General features: G+C 41.6%; 1 protein-coding gene across 2 annotated transcripts; it reads left to right on the top strand.

Moving 5' to 3' along the window:
* The first annotated feature begins 3,615 nt into the window (after positions 1 to 3,615).
* Serpinb9 (serpin family B member 9) lies at positions 3,616 to 18,770 on the top strand. Of its 2 annotated transcripts, XM_076939201.1 has the most exons (8): positions 3,616 to 3,802; positions 4,701 to 4,822; positions 6,299 to 6,483; positions 7,723 to 7,860; positions 8,321 to 8,438; positions 10,797 to 10,939; positions 13,419 to 13,574; positions 15,017 to 18,770. In XM_076939201.1, exons 1-8 carry the CDS (start codon positions 3,750 to 3,752, stop codon positions 15,416 to 15,418), a joined length of 1,317 nt encoding a protein of 438 aa, XP_076795316.1. In that variant the 5' UTR covers positions 3,616 to 3,749; the 3' UTR covers positions 15,419 to 18,770. The 2 variants fall into 2 exon arrangements, with proteins under 2 accessions (XP_076795316.1, XP_034365706.1); XM_034509815.2 differs by lacking the exon at positions 4,701 to 4,822 and having other exon boundaries at positions 3,617 to 3,802.
* The last annotated feature ends 1,014 nt before the right edge of the window (positions 18,771 to 19,784 follow it).

Genomic DNA, 19,784 nt, shown 5'->3' with positions numbered 1-19,784 from the left:
AACCTGAAGAAGCTGAAGCAGGAAAACCTTTAAGGACAACTTAGGCTTCAAGGTGATACCCTGTCTCAAAACAAGTGTTGCTCAGGAAAGCTCTTATCCAAGTGACCAAAGCCAAGAAGTTATAGACAAATATTTTTAATTCCTAGTCACTACCTGACTGTAACTGGATGTGTTCTAATCTTGGTCTCCACTTGTATTTCTTTTGCAACATCTGTTCAGACAAAGGTCTATTATACCCTAAGGCTGGGATGTTAGAACCAAGTGTAGAACTGTTTCCAGCCTGCCTGACAAAGAACAAGGATACTCCAAACAGACATTTGTTCTTCATTTGGCTAACAACTACTTCAACAGTGTTCCCCAGAGAATTTCCACTTACCTAGGAGCACCATTCTGATGGGTACAAAATCCCAGATCCTTCCAGAGGAAAACTGTCTTCTAGAGAGATATTTATGATTTCTCTGACCACCTTGGAGGACAGAGTGGAGTCAGACAGCAATGGGACAATGATTGGCACGACCTCATAATGGCTGCATAGCTCTATCAACTCAAGTCTTTTGCTTTCTGTAATCTCATGTCAAGAATTCCACTGATGAACTTCAGAGCACATTGGATAATTGGTACCTCTTCTCTATGTGGCCACATTGACTAAACCTCCTTTGTCTTGTTTCATTATGAATTTGCTTGCCTCTTTAAGTTTGCTTGTTAAGGGCAGCTTGCCAAGCCAGGTTTGTTAGGGCTGCCAGAACACAGGCTCTTACCTTAAGTGTTGATTGATATGGTTGGTGATTTCCTTTGTGTGTTTGTGATAGAGTCTCACTTTGTAGTCCAGGCTGTCTGGTACTTCATATGTAGACCAGACTGGTTTTGAATACACAGAGATACGTTTGCTTCTGTCTTTTGTTTCTAGCACTGCAAATGTGTACCACTGCACCCAGCAGTCACTGACTTATTTTTTCACCATACTGAAAGTCTCTGATAATGACTCTTGTTGGGGATTCATAGTTCAAAGACTGTCTTCACAACTCAACCTTCACTTGAAATTTATTAAACTCTCCTGTATGGTTTCTCACATAACATTTCTTTCAGGTACGCTCTTCATTAAACTCTCCTGTATTGCTTCTCACATAACATTTCTTTCAGGTACTCTCGTTCCACCCACCAAAATCAAAGCACTTTCCGGCCTGGGCTATCTTCCTGTTACTGTGCAGTCTACATTCTGATTCCGGGACAGGAGGGGATCAGAGGAGGATGGGGGTTGAAAAATGTGAGGAGCCATGGACAAATAAGACATATCTATTCACTGTGGGTGAAGACCACCAGGCTGGCAGCCTTTAGCAGGGGCCCGGGCACACGATGACACACACAGCACACACACAGGAACTCATGGGCCTAGACAGTCCAGTACATAAGCCACAGGAATGTAGGAATACAGACCTACAGAGAGGCTGGGGAAGGCAGTCTCAGGCCCCAGCCTCCCACCTACAAGAACAAAAAGAAACCTAGATTAGGACATGCCATTTTCTGAACAGCATTCCAAAAATTTCATCTCCAAAGTGAGAGCATCTTCAGTGTTTGGACCCAGTCAGCCCCAAGAAAGAGTCCATAGTGAACCAATCAACTCTCAGATGATTAAGTCTGATTAAAGAGGCTTAAGTGAGAGCTATGGAGGCAGGAAATGAAGGGTTTTTTGTTGTTTTTTTGTTTGTTTGTTTCATTTTGTTTTTTGGTTTTTGTTCTTTTTGTTTTTTTAACAGAGGCCACACAGGTTCTAGGAAGAGGCAGACCAGGGCTGTGACCATGGCTAGGAGGAACTTTCTATGAATCATGTCTCACAGAGATGACAGAGTCAGCTGACATGTCTTTGGAGGTCTTAGAATTTACCATAGAGATAAAAAGGTACCCAGGAAGCACAGTTAAGAAATCTGTGTCATGCAATTCATTGGTAATATGATAATGATGACCACTCAAATAAAAATAGGAAGTAATTTGAGTAGGCATTATTATAGAAAGATTTATTAAGGTTCAGTGAACACATGAGCTTATGACTGACATCATTACTCATCAGGGGAAACTCAAGACTGTAATGAGTAACCACATCACACCTATTGGTTAAAATAAGAAAAGAGAAACCATGCACAGGAAGAAACTGAAACTCTTAACTTGCTGGTGGGAACATATAATTGCACAGAAACCTTCAAATTCACTAGTTGTCATATGACCAAAAAAATTCTTCAGGCTGTACCTTGGTAACTCCAAGAGAGCATATGTGTATATACAAATTTATACATACATGTTCGTAGTAAAATTAATACTAGATAAAAGATAGAAACAATCTAAAGCTGAGCAATTGAATAAAAACTTGTTTTAGATAATATTATTATTAATGTATTTAACCAGACAAAGAAACAAATGTCTGACAAATACTGTCTTGAGATACTAAAGAAAGACCAAAAATGTTAAGCAGATTCAGGAAAGGAATGAATTCCTTCACTTCTGGGTCTGAGTAAGACTCCTGCCAGCCCAGTTGGCAGTTTCTGTGAAGGTTGCTGACATGCACACAAGACTCATTCTCTGCATGGATATTTCAAAGCAGAACAGTAAAACAGCAATCATGCTGGCAGCCTGAGTGTACATAGTCATACTCCTTTTCTAGACGTAAACATGCAAAGCCTTAGGACTCTTAGAAGAAAACCTATTCACAGTCCAAGAGATGCCTTAGCAGCCTTCTAACATGTGCTTTATCATACCTGATTATAATTCCTATGCAAGGTACCCCTAAAGTCACATTTATTTAGAAAAAACAAGGAAGAGAGCTTTGGCAGAGGGAGCAGCTGCTGTAACCCTCTGGGATAGAACCCCCAAGCAGCAAAAATATGCAAAATTTTGACTCCAAAAAATTCTCCAGGTGTGAGAAGAGTGAGGACACATGCCACCAAACAGGAAGTGCACTGAAGATGATCACAATAACTTACTTAAGGGAGATGAGGTCCATGGAAAAGCGTACTACTGTGGGATCGATGCTCTGTAGAGTGAGTGCTGTTTTAAAGGGATGTTGCATCAGACTACATCCAGAAAATCAAATTGGAGGAGTGGGTGAGTAGAAAGAAGGCTGGAACATTCTAGGCAAGAAGAAAAAGTAACTTGATTTGTTGTGAGAAGAGGAAGAGGAAGGTAGCAGGGAAGTCTCTGGAGGGAGCAGGGGTGAGGAAGGAGAAACAGAGCAGAAAGGAGACACTGTCTCAGAAGATACAAGGACAAAGGGGAAGATATCAGTGAGTCAGCAGCTTCAGTGACGTGGGAGCAAAGGGAAAAGTGGCCCCAAGAACAAAAGTTAAGGCAGGAGATGGTCAGACTCACTGTTGGTCAAAGGAGAGGAAATACAGTAACCTAAAGGGGACAGTTGAATCTATGTCTGCTGATGAAGAACAGAGGTGACAGAGAAGGAAATGAGGAAGGAAGCCAAACTTATCCTCAAGCAAGATGAGCAAGAAAGCCACAGGCTAAAGGTCCTGCAGCTGGTCTCACTCCCTGTTGAGTCAGAGATTAGAGGACAAGTGGTGTGAGCAGCCTCTGTGGAACCATGGTGCTGCACCAAGAGGATGAGCACTCTGGATAAACCCAAAGTGCAGCCCAGCAAGCTTCAGGGAGTGAGAGATTGCTGAAGAGCTGCCCATCCATAGCCATAATGGGAGCACATGGAGTGAAAAGCTTCATCTAAACTGAGTGCACCTCAGACAGATTGAAATTGAATGAGCTTTCAGGCTCAGGCAACCCCAAAATTGATATTCTCCAGGAGAACTAGGTGAGTGATCCTGTAGATGGGGTGAGCCTTTCCTGTGTCTGAGAAGTCTTCCTAATATTCCTGTTTCCCAGCAATAGTTCCTATGTTGAACTTCTGCTTGTGTCTTGACCTCATATAGCTTCATTCTTTGTAGTTTTAAAAGTTTGTCCTTAAATAACTAAACAAATAAATACTGTCTCTCTATTAAATATAAAGAAGAATGAGGGTTTCCCAGCAACGTTGTAAGATGTAACATCTGGGAGCCACCAAAGCTACATGTGTAGCTACTGCTGAGACACTGAATTCATGCTCTCCTTGAGAGCCCCGCATGCCTCGGTGTGTCTCATTCTCTCTTTTTCTACTTTTCTTCTTTTTCTATATCACTCTCTTTAAATATATTCGTGTTTACTTCTTAATAAATCCAACTCCATTCCATACTGTCTCTTCCTGAAATTCCTTTCTGTGGCAAAGTAAAAAAAGGTGGTTTCACTTGAGTTGAGATTTCTGAACTTAATCCAACTCCCACAGGCGACATTGTGTAGCAAGACTGTTGCCTGTGCCCCAGTCACTGCCACCTTGAACACTTAAGGCTGAGCCTTGGAAACATCAGGTTAGTAAAAGGCCACACACAGGACCACACACTGTGTTTAAACAAAGTGCTCATGACTGGTTTAAAAAGGCAGAAAATGGAGTAGTGTTTGCCAGGAGAGGAGGCTGGGTGTGTGGAAATGCATCTGGATACTGGGCACCCTCCCCATCCACCCCGCCACCCCACAGGCCCTGAATGCTATTAAAAAATCCCACAGACATTTACCCTTGGCACACAGCAAAAGCTTCTCTCCTATTCCTTTCACTTTCTCTCAAGGCCCGTTTTTTCCCCACCCCCACTCATCCTTTTCCTCTCCCCGCCCCCGAACAGGGCTCCTAAACTAGAGCCTCCGCCCTGTTTAGAGGGGCAGCAGAGTCTCACAGGCAGCTCTGCTAGGCTACCGACCCGGAGCATCAAGGCTGCAAAGGCTGGATTGAGAAGCCACAACAGTGGTAGGTGTGGGCACCTGGCTCGGGGTGGCGCTGTGGGACCCACAGAGGTCAGGTAAACAAGGCATAGGCTGAGTCCAGGAGAGAAAAGGACTGCTGAGTTAGAGAAAGAAACAGGAGATGGTGTCTGATGAGCTTTTTAAATGGTGACTCCTCTAGAAACCCCAGCCGGCCAATGGCAGGGAGACGGATCCTAGGGCTGGTATTCTAAGCCGTGTTGGCTCCTCCTCAACCAGATCTAGGGACGGCAGGGTTTTGGCAGCCTCTCCACTGGCCTCTTTTATACTTCCTCTCAGTCCCTACCACCTACGCAATTTGAAGGTCTCTGCCTTCTCCTTGTGGATCTTGCAAAGTAATCTCTCTCTTACTTCCGGAACTTTTAAACATCTGGGGGCTCCAGGCTAAACTTAAGCACTGCTCATTCCCACTTATAAAACAATTCACTCCATGCTGTCTTCGATTATCTGAGTAATCAAATACCTGCTTTGTCTGAGTTACTATTACTATTAGAGTGCCAGACATCTCCCTCACCTTCACAGAGCTCCAGAGTAGGGAGGATGGTGGGTGGACAGCAATCAGTAAGGGCAAGGATTACACTTAGGAGTGATGAGCAGACCTGGGGTGGGGCAGCTGCACTAGGGTAGGACAGCAGAGGCCCCGAGGCTGTCCTGTTCCAATGAGTGTGGGAAGGGTGAGAAGTTTGAACTCAGTGACAGGGATCGGGTAGGGGACCTTCTAGGTGGAATAAACAACACTTCAAGGACTCAGAAGCAACTTTAAAGTGACATAAGGATGGGCAGGAATGTAGGCATGCTAGCTGGGTCAGTTGAAAGGACCAACAAGAAGGTAAGTCATGGAAATAAAGCAGCCCCACCTTTCCTCCAGAGCCCTGGAGGAGTCAAAGGATCTAAGTACATTCCCAGGATGCTGTGTCCCTCTGTCTGAGGAGTGGGAAGAAGCATGGGTTGGGGTGTTCTGAGGCTCCCTAGGTTTTTAGTCTGCATTTTAGCACAGTAGGAAGCACTCTGGAACCCACTTCCAGGGTTCAAAGGTCATATGATAGTGAGAGCACAGCTGCTGGATGCACAGTGTCTCAGAATTGGATTTAGGTATCAGGAATAGTTACTTAGTCTGGGTCAAGATATCCATTCATCTGGGAGGTGAGGCATGCTCAGTAGAAAAGCAGCTAGGGTGCCTGCAGCTGATGTAAGGTCCCCTGAGCAACCACTGCAGGGGAATGCTCCTCGATACACAGCACAGTAATGCCAGCTTATCTTTGGGTCTCATTCAGCATCTCAGTCTTTTCTGTAGCATCTCTAAAATGGGGAAGGTACTGTCTAATTCCTCATGGATAACGCAGGAGTCTTCACAAGCAGAGGCCAGAATACAGAGTTGCTGAGTCCCAGATTTCCCTGCCTCAAAACAATGAACAGTTCTATGTTCAACAGCTCTATGTTGAATTTTATATCTCCTTCCCAGCCCGAAGACTCTGCATCATGAATACTCTATCTGAAGCAAATGGCACTTTTGCCATCCATCTTTTGAAGATGCTATGTCAAAACAACCCTTCGGAAAATATATGTTATTCTCCTGTGAGCATCTCTTCTGCTTTAGCTATGGTCCTCTTGGGTGCGAAGGGACAGTCTGCAGTCCAGATAACTCAGGTAAGTTCTCTGTCATAACCACACCTGTGCTACATGCATAAGAGGTGCTGAGAAGAATACAGTAGGAATATGCACACACTGTTTCGTGGAGCAGCAGCTAAAGAAGGACAGAGTCTCCTCTAGTAAGACATCTTTAAGGGCAATGAGATTTCCCGAGTAATAACTTGGGGGTAACTCTGAATATTTTGTCTAGAATTCAATTAACAGTGGTGCATAAATAATACTATACTTGGTGACACAAGCCTTTAATTACAGCTACTAAGGAGACTGAGACAGGAGGATCTCAGGTCCAAGACTAGCCTGGGCAAATTAGTTTCAAAAAATCAGTTTTATTTTCAAAGATGGAGGGAGCATCTTAGGGTTACAACTTAGGTACAATCTCAAGTTCTGCAATGTGAGGAGATAAGAAGATGTTGAAATTATTTGAGAGTGAGTTTTCTGGGGTCTATCTTATTTTTAGAGCAACTGGCTTTGTAATTATTTGTTGGCAAGAAAGGATAATTCCTTCTCTTAATTTTGTCCAATATGCCTTGCTTCAGCTAAAATACTGAAGGCAGCAAATGTGTGGAGCTGTTTCATGTCCTAACTGGGCATTGGATAGATTACTTTCAATAAGCATCCCGAGAGCATTCCAGGAGATTAAGAATGGGTTTCTGACCTCAGAGGGTTCCAGGACAGGCAGGGGCCATTTGTCTGAGAAAAAAACCCTCAGCATGCATGTTCACAGTGGGAAGTCATCACTGGTGCTCTGTAGTTTGCCAGGACTGTCTTTCTCATGAAGATCCTTTCAGGTATAAGTGCCCATGCTCACCATTTCCAAACATAGTCCATGAGGACGTGAATACGAAGAGAGGCTTCTTCCTAAGGGAAGCTCTCATGGTCTGTTCTAGGTTTGGGTTCACTAATAAACATTTATAGAGAGCTTATGTATTGTATCGCATGTATGTGCATGTATGTGTGCATGTGCGTGTTCGTGTGTGTGTGTGTGTGTGTGTATGTATACATGCCCTTGTCTATCTCTTTTGTTGGGGGGCCAGGAGTCAGTGCTGAGTGTCTTATTCTCTCTCGGGTTTCTCCCAGTGCTGAGATGACCTCCATGCATCACTGGGCCCATCTTTTATGCTCCATCTCAGATCCTCATGTACTTTACTTTCTGAGCCATCTCTTTACCTTGACAATTCCTTTTGAAACAAAATTTTTTATCACTGAACTCATAATGTTTCATCTTTTCCTTCCCAGGCTCTTGGTTTAAACAAAGAGGAAGACATCCATCAGGGCATCCAGTGGCTTCTCCGTAACCTGAACAAGTCAGACAGAAAGTACTCCCTTAGAGTGGCCAATAGGCTCTTTGCAGACAAAACTTGTGAAGTCCTCCCAGTAAGTTGTATCAGTAGAACAATGTCAATTGAATGCAAGGTGGTTGTTGTTGTAGATCCTAGGAGAAGGACCCTAAAGAATTTGAGAATATTACAGATCATGTTCTACTCAGTGTGAGGCTACACATCTATAATACCTTTATTTAGATGGCTGAGACAGAAGGGTCACATGTTCTAGACCAGCTTAGGCTACATAATAGAGACTCACCTAAATAACCTCCCCAAAGATCACAATTCTATAATGATACCTTGAAATATTTTTAAATTGACTACTTGTAATTTTTATTAATTCATGTCTCAGTTGGAAAGTTCCAGTTCTTAGAGATGTTGGTTGTTTAAAGTGCTGTTTACATTCATTTTAGTTTTGTTTTTGTTTTTAATGCCATAGTATTCAGTAGGTTGGAATGCTTGCTGAAATGTCATTTTGTACTGTTACTTCCCTGCATATTTTCTCTCCAAAGACCTTTAAGGAGTCCTGTCTTCAGTTCTATCACTCGGAGATGGAGCAGCTCTCCTTTGCCAAAGATGCACAAGAGTCTAGGAGACACATAAACACGTGGGTCTCCAAACAGACTGAAGGTCAGAATTTCAAATTATTTCACACGCTACATTCTTGTCCTTTTCATATGCCCTTCTCTCTTCTTTCTTCTATGCCCTCTCTTTTAATTCCCCTTATCCCCACCACAGACTGATCTCATAGTTATTTCAGAGTCAAAGTCATTCAGACTATCTAGACCATCTGGTATAATTTAGAGCTCCATGAATTCATGGGGTTTCTACTCAGCCACTTAGATTTTAAACAGAGTTCTTTGTATATTTCCCTAGGACAGAGGGACTGATGCAAATGTGATGAGAACTCATGGGCCTTATTTTCAGTCTAACAGTTTACATTAGAAGACATGGGTGGTTTGCAGCATTCACAGGTCATGTGACTCTGTCATCTCTGAGAAGGAGATTCATGGGTAGACCTTCCCTACAGTCCTGCTCTAGGACGGCTTCTTCCCACAGTCTGTTGTCTCAGCTCTCTTCACCTTTACATCTGAAGAGGACCCTTGTTTCTGCTTCCACATTCCCTGCTTCAGATTGGTTACTTACATTTGGCAGAATTAGATTTGATTTCTGTTGAAGATCCTGTCAGGTGCTCAGATACATTAACCTGGAAGAGCTTCCCATGTGGGGTTGAACTTTATTTGCTTTTATTTCAGAGATGACAGGTTCTAGCATTGATCTTTGAGATCATTGTCTGATATCTGAACCACTCAGATTCCTCTCTATCACTAGATACTGTTGGACTTAAAGATCCAAAACCAGGGGACTCGCTCCCCCAGAAACACTCACAGATGGGATTTGCTGCAATAACATGAGGTTTAATAATGATAAGATGACAACCAGTATACTGGGGTTCCCCTGTATGCAGATAAGAGAAACCCTGAACTAAAGTTAAGGGCAGCTTATATACCATTTTTTACAGAGTTCACAAGGACAGTTAATGATTTTTTTAGACAGTAACCATAAAGGATTTTAAACAGCTGTTTCCGGGCCCAGTTTCTAAGTAACTCAAATTTGCACCTTATCTTTTACAACAAAGAGGGTCAGCTTAAGTGGCTTCTGTTTACCCAGGTTTATTGTGTTAAGGGCCCATCTCTCTAATAAACTCCTATCTTGGGTCTTTCTTCCTGGAATGTTTGTTTGAGTCTTTGTAATGTGTTTCTCCTGGGATATGTCCCTGGGAGAAGTTAATGTTTGAGTTTAAAACTGAAATCAGAGCTTCTTTTTAATCTTAAGTTTCTACAGTACATTCTTATTTCTGCTGAGTGACAGAGAGTAAAGAATGAGAATCTTCTTTTTAGACTTATCAATTATTTGCACATTTCTTGTTAGAGTCTTTACCTCTTCTGCACTCTTGATATTGTAAATTATCAAGGATTGCCTTGATCAGGGAAAGGATATACCTTAATAGAGAAGAAGGGAATCTGTCCCTTTACCCACATTTTCTCTTCTAGTGATGGGCAGCACTCAGCTGTGCCTCCTCAACCAGTATCTTTCTGATTTTGAATTTCTGACATGTTGTGGTATGTTTGACCTGGGCATGACCATGCTGGATAAAACTCTGTATTTAACATTAGTGTATTAGTAAGGGTTCTCTGGAGGAACCAAATGATACATATTAAAGAGAGGATTCAGTAGATTGGTATATACAATACAGGCTTAATGGATAGTAACCATCTGCATGTAGCGAGACTGAGAATCTGGTAGCTGCTGAGTCTATGAGAATGGAGACTTTAGCAGGCTCAGTCTGGCATGGAAGGCCTAGAGGATTCTGCAGAGACACTAGTCTTTATTCTCGTGATGGTCAAATCAATTGTCAGCTAAAATTGGCAGGCACAGTGGCTTGAACAGTGCACTTTATAGCAAGGACTGAAGGCAGGCAGAAAAAAAGCAGGGCTGCTTCTTTCTCAGTTCTTTATATCTGGCAGCACAACATTGTGTTTCTCACCCTAGGGAGCTTCCTGTCCATTACTTAGTCTTTCTGGAAAAGTCCTCACAGACAAGAGACATGTTGTCTGTTTGATTCCAGAACCAATTAAGATGGTAACCAACAGTAACCACCCCAGGGGGGGATAACCATGGTTCCCTCTACCTCCCACATTTCCTGCCTGTTTTGTTCTCCATCTTGAAATCTCTTTTTCTGCTTTGCCCAAACCTTTTTTCCTTGATGGACTTACAAGTCTTTCACCATCCTCACCTGATGATGTTCTTCCAGGGTGTATAGCCTCCAGTCAAACATGGGTGTTAGTGTTTTCTTCTTTTAAAATTTTTGATATGTTTATCCAAATCAGCAAATATGAAAACACGATGCTTAGATCTGCCCAGATGTCTTACCAGTTTATGTCGCACACATATATAAACTGAATGAAGTCTCTGCTTTCTCAATAGGCAAAATTCCAGAGTTGTTGTTAAGTGGTGCAGTTGATTCAGAGACCAGACTGGTTCTCGTCAATGCCTTATATTTCAAAGGAAAGTGGCATCAACCATTTAACAAAGAATACACAATGGACATGCCGTTTAAAATAAACAAGGTAAGAAACAGCACCCAAACATTCAAAGGACAATTTCCTTATATGTCAAAGGAAGGTAGCAACAACAGGTTCACAAAGAATTCACAGTGGAAATATCTTTTAAAGTAGATAATGTAAGGAACAGCATCTAAAAATACATGCCAGTGTGATGAAGCAATTACATGGAAAGCTTCAATCGTGAATGTGTAGCTCATGGCTCAGTGGTAGAGACTGCATATCCTATGTGGGGTGCTGGCCTTGACTTTCAGACCAGAAAGAAAGAAAACAGGAAAGCACAAACACCATTTGAGATTTATGTTTCTGAATGAAAGGATAAATTCCACAGAACAATGGTGGGAAAATGGAGTATTTGCTGATGTTTGACTTTGCATTCTGTTGGTGGCTCATGCTGCTTTTCATCAGTTCTCATAAGACCTTGTTTCTACCTAATTCTCAAAACTATGTTTTCCTTTAAGTTCAAGAAATAAAAAACATAGATGTTAAGGTAGTATAAAACATGTATGGAACATGAGGCAGGGTAGAAAGGAATGTATAAACATTTATATAATAAATGATGCTTTAATTAAAATAAGCATTTTAATTTACTGGTCAATTTATCATTATTAAGCAGTATTTATAGCTTTCTAATACGAAAACAATGATTCAGATCTCAGTCCAAATTAGAATATAACTTGAGTTAATGTAGATATTAGAAGAGTTTACTCAATACCTATAAAATATAATTTAATGCATTTAGGAGCATTACAAATACTAAACTTTCCATTCTCTTTTTATTAACAGTACTCTGAAAATGTTTGTCAAAGAATGAATTTTTTTCTTACTTGGGAATTTAACCTTTATTATGAATGGTCTGTAGCTAATGTTTATGTTTATTGTACCACTGTAATTAAAATCTTCACATATGATTGAAAAACTTTAAAAGTTTGAAAAATACTGGTCAACAATTAGAACTGAACCTGCTGGAATAAAGGACAAAAAGATATCTAGATGGTCCCCTAACTTTTAATGGGTTGACAAGAATTTTCTGCTTTGTGATGGATTATCAGACTGTTTCTGCATCATATAGAAACATGTCCATATGTTTCCCATCTTGGAGTAATTTAACTTGGGAATTCCCTTCCCTCTGATGGGCTATCAGGATGTAGCTCTACCCTAAGCCTGTGTGTCTATGTTCTTGAGCTTTCTGCTTTGTGATGGCTTAGAAGGTTTTGACACATAGTGAACCTTTGAGCCTGTGTGCTCCTGTTGTCAGGTTGTTTTCTGAGATGATGCACCTATCCATAGGCCCATCACAGCACTATGAAACTATTCCACTCTATTTTATGACTTTTTTTCTGATACTCATAATTGTCTGTGCTGTTTCCTTAGATATGATTGTTAGCCGCATTAAATGATAAAAGTCCTGCATCAAATATGTTAGTCATCTTTCCATTAGTGTAACAAACTCTCTGAGCTAATCAACTTAAACGTAGGAAATGCTTATTTTGGCTCATGGTTCTAAAAGTTTTATATGCGGTCCACTGGCCCAATCATTCCAGGTTGCGGTGGTAAAGCACAGCACGGTGGACATGCATGGTGAAGGCTTGTTCACCTCACAGCACTTAGGAAGCAAAAGAAAGAAACACAAAGGGGCTAGAGTGCCTTCAGAAGAACACCCTTTCAAATATTTAGCTTTCTTCTATTAATCTTTTCCTCCTCAGAGTTTGGCTAGCTCTTGGTAGTGGCTATCTGGGGACAAAAGCTTTGAAACATGAGCCTTTGTAGAACATTTAAACCCAACTCTGGGGTTTTAGAATATTAATATGTGAATGCTGTGTTTCTTTTTCTAGATAACACAACTGACTCTCTGCAGTTAGCCCCTGTCCTGATTTTTTTTCTTTTTTATTCGTGTGTGTGTGTGTGTGTGTGTGTGTGTGTGTGTGTGTGTGTGTGTTTACTTGACCCAAGCCAAAAAAGGAAGGACTCTAAATTGAGGAATTGACTCCATAAGATTCCTCTAGAGGCAAATCTGTTGGGCATGTTCTCAATGGTTACTGGAGGAGGGCCCAGCATGTTGTGGGTGATGCCAAAATTGTCAGATAGTCCTGAGTTATGTGAGAAAACATGATGAGAAAACATGGGGGAGATGCCAGTAACATTCCTTCACAGCTTCAGCTTAGCGCTGGCTCTGAATTCCCCCAGTAATGGATGTGACCTGAGAGTTACATTATGAAATAAATCCTTCCCTAAGTTGCTTTTTGGCGTGGTGTTTTACCACATAGGAAACAGTCTAACTGTCCCATATCTGCTTACATTCAGTATCTTTAATGAAATCAGGAAGAGGAGGGTTGACATTGTCTAAATGTTTACTGAAACATGAATATTGTTTACATTGTGAGTGCCGAATATTTCACTGTGAGGCCTGAAATTAACTGCAGCTCATTTGGAAACCTTGACCACTCCCAGTAATATGCGTTATGTCATGTATTTCTCTGTTCAGGATGAGAAAAGGCCAGTGCAGATGATGTGTCGTGAAGACACATTTGACCTCGCCTATGTGAAGGAGGTGCAGGCGCAAGTGCTGGTGTTGCCATATGAAGGAATGGAGCTGAGTTTGGTGGTCTTGCTCCCAGATGATGGTGTGGACATCAGCAAGGTGAGCCAGGAGAGTCCACGGCATTCATCACTCTAAACCTCTTCAAGAAGAATCCATTGTCCCTGGTGTCCTTTGTCATTAGAACAGAACTAAAGGATTTTATCTTGGCTAGTACCAGTTGAGTGGGTGGTACTACAGACCCAGCTTTGAGTTGTGTGTGTTGGCACTGGGCTTTGAGCTCAAAGCTGTGTCCAAGACTCCCATTGTAGGCTTTGTGCTCTTGCCATATGACATAAATTCATCACTAGAATGGGCAATGGCTACCTGATAGGATGAAATCTGGACAATTCATATGTTAAACTTAGCACAGTGCTTGGAAAATAATCCTCCTCCATAAATATAATCCATGTCGTGATGTTTGTCAGTATTTTATCCAATATCTGAGAACATGTGTAGAAAAATTGTTTCACTTTGACCTAACAAAAGGGAAGAAGAGGGGTGTAGCTGGGGAGAGCAGAGTCAAGCAGTTCGTGATAACAATTTTGATCTTCCTGCAGCAGGATTTCCCATGGTGTGTGAGCCATCCTCTGAATGGTGGGCAGTAGAGTGTACATGACCTAAGGGGGTCTTTGTAAGCAGATCAGCTCCAAAGTTCTCAGCATCTAGTTCCATAACTGTGGCATAGTTTCTCTAGGATATTACTAGTTTTTCATCCCTAACAAAATGCATGACATGAATAACTTAAGACAGGAAGGATTTATATAGGCTCACAGTTTCAGATCATTCATTTTAAGTTACCTGTTCCATCACTGGTTGGTATCGTGGTAGCTGCATGTTGCAGGGAATACAGATCTTTTAGTTAACAGGAAGCATAAAAAGGAGAAAGGACACATAGGACCAAAGACAAGCTTCCAAGAAACACCTCCAGCAACTACGACCTTTATTCAGCTAGACCCACTTCATGTCTAAAATTTTGGCTTCCTCCCAAAATTTTGCCACAAGCTTTAAAACAAGGGTCTGCTATGAGCCTTTGGGTGGAATTTCACATTCAAGCCATAACAACTCACCAAGCACATAGTGTTCTGCCCTGGATCAACCTCTGGTGTGGCTCAAAACAAGAGTTATTTCTTTCAGATTTTTAAATTTTTGTTTTAGCAACAGTGACTCACTATCTTGAAACAAAGTGTAGTCCAAGAAAACAAAAGGAAACACAACCTAAACCATTTATCACCTGGACATGGACACCCGTCAGAATAAAAGATATCTCAGAAGTGATTTAGGAGAGGGTGGCCACATATTTTTATCCCTGGGCTGCTTGTTGGCCATGCCTATCAGGGAAGACACATACGATTTAGCAGGACAGTAGGATGTCACATTGCCTGTTCATGTGAATAAACAGTGTGCCTTGAATAGTGTTAGAGGATGCTGTGAATAGGAGCGCTCTGTGGTTCTGAGGAAGACCTCAACAGTGAATCTGAAATTCTCTGATTCTTCTTTGTCAGGTGGAAAACAATCTCACTTTTGAGAAGCTAACAGCCTGGACCAAAGCAGACTTTATGGAGAGCACTGATGTTGAGGTTTTCCTTCCAAAATTTAAACTCCAAGAAGATTATGACATGGAGTCTGTGTTTCAGCGCTTGGGAATTGTGGATGTCTTCCAAGAGGACAAGGCTGACTTATCAGCAATGTCTCCAGAGAGAAACCTGTGTGTGTCCAAGTTTGTTCACAAGAGTGTGGTGGAAGTCAATGAGGAAGGCACAGAGGCTGCAGCAGCCTCCGCCGTCATAGAGTTTTGCTGTGCCTCTTCTGTCCCAACATTCTGTGCTGACCACCCCTTCCTTTTCTTCATCAGGCACAACCAAACCAACAGCATCCTGTTCTGTGGCAGGTTCTCGTCTCCATAAAGGCACATTTACTATGTCTGGAAAATTCATACTTCAGTATCTCTACCATTCCTACAGCTCTGTCAGGATGGGCAAGAAGGGAGAAACCATGTTCTAAGATGAGGGCACTTTCTTCCTGTCAGCCTGATATTATGATGCCAGCATTCAGCTCTCCCTGTCCTGAATCTGTGCCCTTTGCCAAATTATGTCTAATGATGCCATATACTCTCTGCTATGCCACTGATACCCATAACTTATAGCCAATAATTTATAGCAAGTCAGAACTGATTTCACTGTGAGGGAATGCTATAACAGAGCTGGAGAAAAGGCACAGATGCTAGGAAAGGTTGCTGCTCTTGCAGAGGACACAGGGACATTTCCCACCACAGACATAGCTGCTTACAACCTCTGGAAATTCCAGTTTCCATCTGTGACTTGATGCCTTTCTTTGGCTTCTACTGGCTCAAGCATCCTGCATATGCAGATATCCTCACTCAGAGTTACGCACAAACATGTAAAATTTTAAAAACAAATAAAAGTTTAATGAGAGTCTTAAATTTCAGTAATGGTTGGATGATAGCTGCCACTGTGGCTTTTCCAGTTTTAGTGCCATTATTCTCAGCCATTATTCTCATGCACAGAGCCAACAATTTATAGGTAAATATCAATGACATGCCATGATCTTATCTTCATCCGCTTTCAAACACATTGTGTAACCATCGAGCAGTGACTCTCTGTTCTTCCTCCCTTTGGACACATAACCACCAATCTTCTTTCTGTCTCTGTAGCTTTATCTATTTTGGACATTTTATATAGAGTTCCATTTTACTTTCTTGATAATGTTCTTTGATGCACACAGATTGCTTTCTTTTTCAATGACATTCTCCTTATTTAATACTGTTCTGATCATTAGGTATCAATATCACAGGTAAGAGTAAGAATCTCATTCCTAAAGTCAAGTACAGAAATAACTGCCCCTATGTTTTCCTCCAAGGCTTTCAAATAGATCTAGGTCACTGTTCCAGTTTGGATTCAATTCCATATATGGTATGGTGTAGGAGCCCGGTGTGATTTGTTTATTTATGAACATCCAGTTGTCTCAGTACTTGAAATAGCTTTGAATCAGTGGGTCAAGGTGGCTTGCTGCCATTCTTGACAACTTGAATTCTATTTCTGTAACTCACATGGTGGAAGAAGAAAACTGACTCTAGCAAGTTGTTTTTTGACCTCACCATGAGCACCATGCACAAACAAACATTCCTGTAAATCAGATATAATTATACAGTAAGTTAATATCCAGAAAAAAATACACATATAAAAACCAATTTCTTATCAGTAAGTTAATCTTGCTAGGGAAAGCCAGGAAGTAAAGTAATAGGGGTCCATGAGATCCTGAAAATGATAAAGCTAACCCAGGATGTACTCTTATATGTCAGCATGTGTCCTGGGTTCCAGAAAGTTCAATTCTAGGACATATTCCACTGATGTCATCACTGAAGTCCACAAAAAGACAGTGACTATGATCTCTGTAGCCATATTTGTAGCAGCACATAATTATCTGCTACTCTCCTTGCTTCTCTATTAGCCATGTTATTTTCTTTTGCAACTGCCGAGGTCTCTCTTTGATGGCCAGGGCAGTGGATGATGCTCACTTTAGAGGACAGGTGTAGTGCCCTAAGTAGCTCTAAAATCTGAGTCCTATTCTTAATTTCTTTTCCAGCTGATGTGAGGAGGCCTCGCTGTTGGTAGATGGCCCCATGGACGTGGGCTGTAGCAAAGGCCTATGTACGATCTGTGCAGATATTAACCTTTTTATCTTTTCCCAATTCTAGGGCTTTTGTCAGCCCTATCAGCTCAGCCCTCTGGGCAAAGGTACCTTCGGGTAGTGCCTGTGCCCATATTATTTTTTGTCCATCTACCACTGCAGCCCTGGTCTTCCTTTTCCCATTTTCGAGGTAGCTACTACCATCAGTATACCAGGTTACCTCAGCATCCTCCAGAGGCTGATCACTCTTCCATGTGAAACCATGCACAGGGAGAGACTGAAACTCACACCTTGCTGATGGGTACTTATAAGTGTATAGAAGCCTTCAAATTCATTAGGTAGTTCTTCAAACTGTGAAATGTAGAGTTGTCATATGATCCAGAAATTCCTTGGGCTATACCCTAGGTAACTCCAAGAGAGCATATGTCTATACACAAATTTATACATAAATGTTCATAGTAAATTAATACTAGATAAAAGTAAAAAAATCTAATGCTGACCAATTGAATAAAAACTTATTTTAGATGTTATTATTATTAAGATCTTTACTCAGACAAAGAAACAAATATCTGACAAATACTATCTTGAGATAGAAAAATAAAAGACCAGAGTGTTAATGAGATTTGGGATAAGAATGAAGCCCTTCAACCCTGGGTCTGATTAAGACTTTTGCCATCCCAGTTACTTTGAAGGTAGCTGACAAAAATACAGTATTCATTCTGTGTAAGGTATTTCCAATGGAACAGTAAAACAGTAACCATGCTTATAGCCTAAGCATGCATGGTCATTCTCCTTTTCCAGATATAAACATGCAAATTTCTAGGAATCTTACAAGAAAACCTATTTATACTCCAAGAGATGCCTTAGCAGCCTTCTATCCCTTGCTTTATTATTTCTAATTATAATACCTATGCAAGGTACCCATGAAGTCACATTTATTGAAGAAGAAGAAGAAGAAGAAGAAGAAGAAGAAGAAGAAGAAGAAGAAGAAGAAGAAGAAGAAGAAGAAGAAGAAGAAGAAGAAGAAGAAAGAGAGCTTAAGCAAAGAGGGCAACTGCTGTAACCCTCTGGGATAGAAGCCCAAAGCATTCAAATATGGAAAATTTTGACTCCAAAAAATTCTCTAGGTGTGAGAAGAGTGAGGACACATGCCATCAAATAGGAAGTTCACTGAAGATGATCACAATAACTTCTTTAAGGGAGATGGAGTCCATGGAGAAGAGTTTTGCTCTGGGATCTGTGCTCTGTAGAGTGAGCACCATTTTACAGGGCAGGCCCATATTGAAACAGACTACATTGAGAAAGTAAAATTGGTGGGCAGGAGGTGGAAAAAAAGAGAACTTCTCAGCCAAAAAGAGAAAGTAACATGGCCAGATTTTGGAAGACGTAGAGGAGGATGGCAGGGAAGTCTCTGGAGGAAGTGTGGGTGAGGGAGGAGAAGCAGAACAGAAAGGAGACACTGTCTCGGAAGATACAAGGACAAAGGGGAAGATAACAGTGGGCCAGCTTCATCAGTGATGTGGGACGAAAATAAAAAGTGGCCCCAAGAATATGAGTTAGGACAGAAGCTGGCCAGACTGTTGTTCAAAGCAGAGGAAATAAAAGAAACATAAAGAAACAGGAAGTAGAAATCCCCTTCTGCTGGAGGAGGTCAGATGGGGACAGAGGAAGCAGATTTTGCAGGTAAAGGAAGCCAAACCTTTCCTCAAGCAAGATGAGCAAGAAAGCCACAGGCTAAAGGTCCTGCAGCAGTGCTCACTCCATACTGGGTCAGAGGTTAGAGGACAAGTGGTGTGAGCAGTCTTTTATGGAAATGTGGAGCTGGGCAGAGAAGATGAGCACCCTGGAGAAACCCAAAGTGCACCCCAACAAGCTTCAGGGAGTGAGAGATTGATGAAGAGCTGCTCATCCATAGCCATAATGGGAGCACTCGGAGTGAAAAGCTTAATCTAAACTGAGTGCACCTCAGACAGTTTGAAATTGAATGAGCTTTCAGGCTCAGGCAACCCCCAAATTGATATTGTCCAGGAGAACTAGGTGAGTGATCCTGTAGACAGGGTGGGCCTTTCCTGTGTCTGAGAAGTCTTCCTAATGGTCCTGTTTCCCAGCAATACTTCCTATGTTGAAGTTCTGCTTGTGCGTTTGATCTCATATTATATTTGTATTTTAGAAGCAATGAGTTACCATCTTTGGAACTAAGTCTAGTCCAAGAAAACAAAACCAAATACAACCCAAACCATAATCACCTGGACATGGATACCTGTCAGAATAAAAGATGTCTCAGAAGTAACTTTAGAGAGGACAGCCACATCTTCCTACCCTTGGCTGCTTGGAATCTCTGCTCATCAGGAAGCCACATAAAAGCTAATAAGACAGTGGGACCCTCATTCTAGCTGGCCATGTGAATACGCATTGCCCTTGTATGACAGTGGAGTAGGAGTGCCCATGTGGCCTTGGGTAAGACCTCAACTCTGAATCGGAAAGTCTCTAATTCTCCTTTGCCAGGTGGAAGATGATCTCACTTTTGAAAAGTTAACAGCCTGGACCAAAGCAGACTTTATGTGGGTCACTAGAGTCGAGGTTTCCCTTCCAAAATTTAATCTGCAAGAGGATTATGACATG

The sequence above is a fragment of the Arvicanthis niloticus genome, chromosome 8 (genome assembly GCF_011762505.2).
Source record: "Arvicanthis niloticus isolate mArvNil1 chromosome 8, mArvNil1.pat.X, whole genome shotgun sequence".
Taxonomy (NCBI): domain Eukaryota; kingdom Metazoa; phylum Chordata; class Mammalia; order Rodentia; family Muridae; genus Arvicanthis; species Arvicanthis niloticus.
The sequence above is the reverse complement of the archived record's forward strand: the minus strand, read 5'-3'. Positions and strand labels throughout refer to the sequence as shown.

Coding starts and splice junctions, on each gene's coding strand:
- Serpinb9 (XM_076939201.1), top strand. CDS start 3,750: ATGAGCTTTCAGGCTCAGGCAACCCCAAAATTGATATTCTCCAGGAGA. Junction 10,940..13,418: donor TGCCGTTTAAAATAAACAAG/GTAAGAAACAGC, acceptor TTCTCTGTTCAG/GATGAGAAAAGGCCAGTGCA. Junction 13,575..15,016: donor ATGGTGTGGACATCAGCAAG/GTGAGCCAGGAG, acceptor CTTCTTTGTCAG/GTGGAAAACAATCTCACTTT.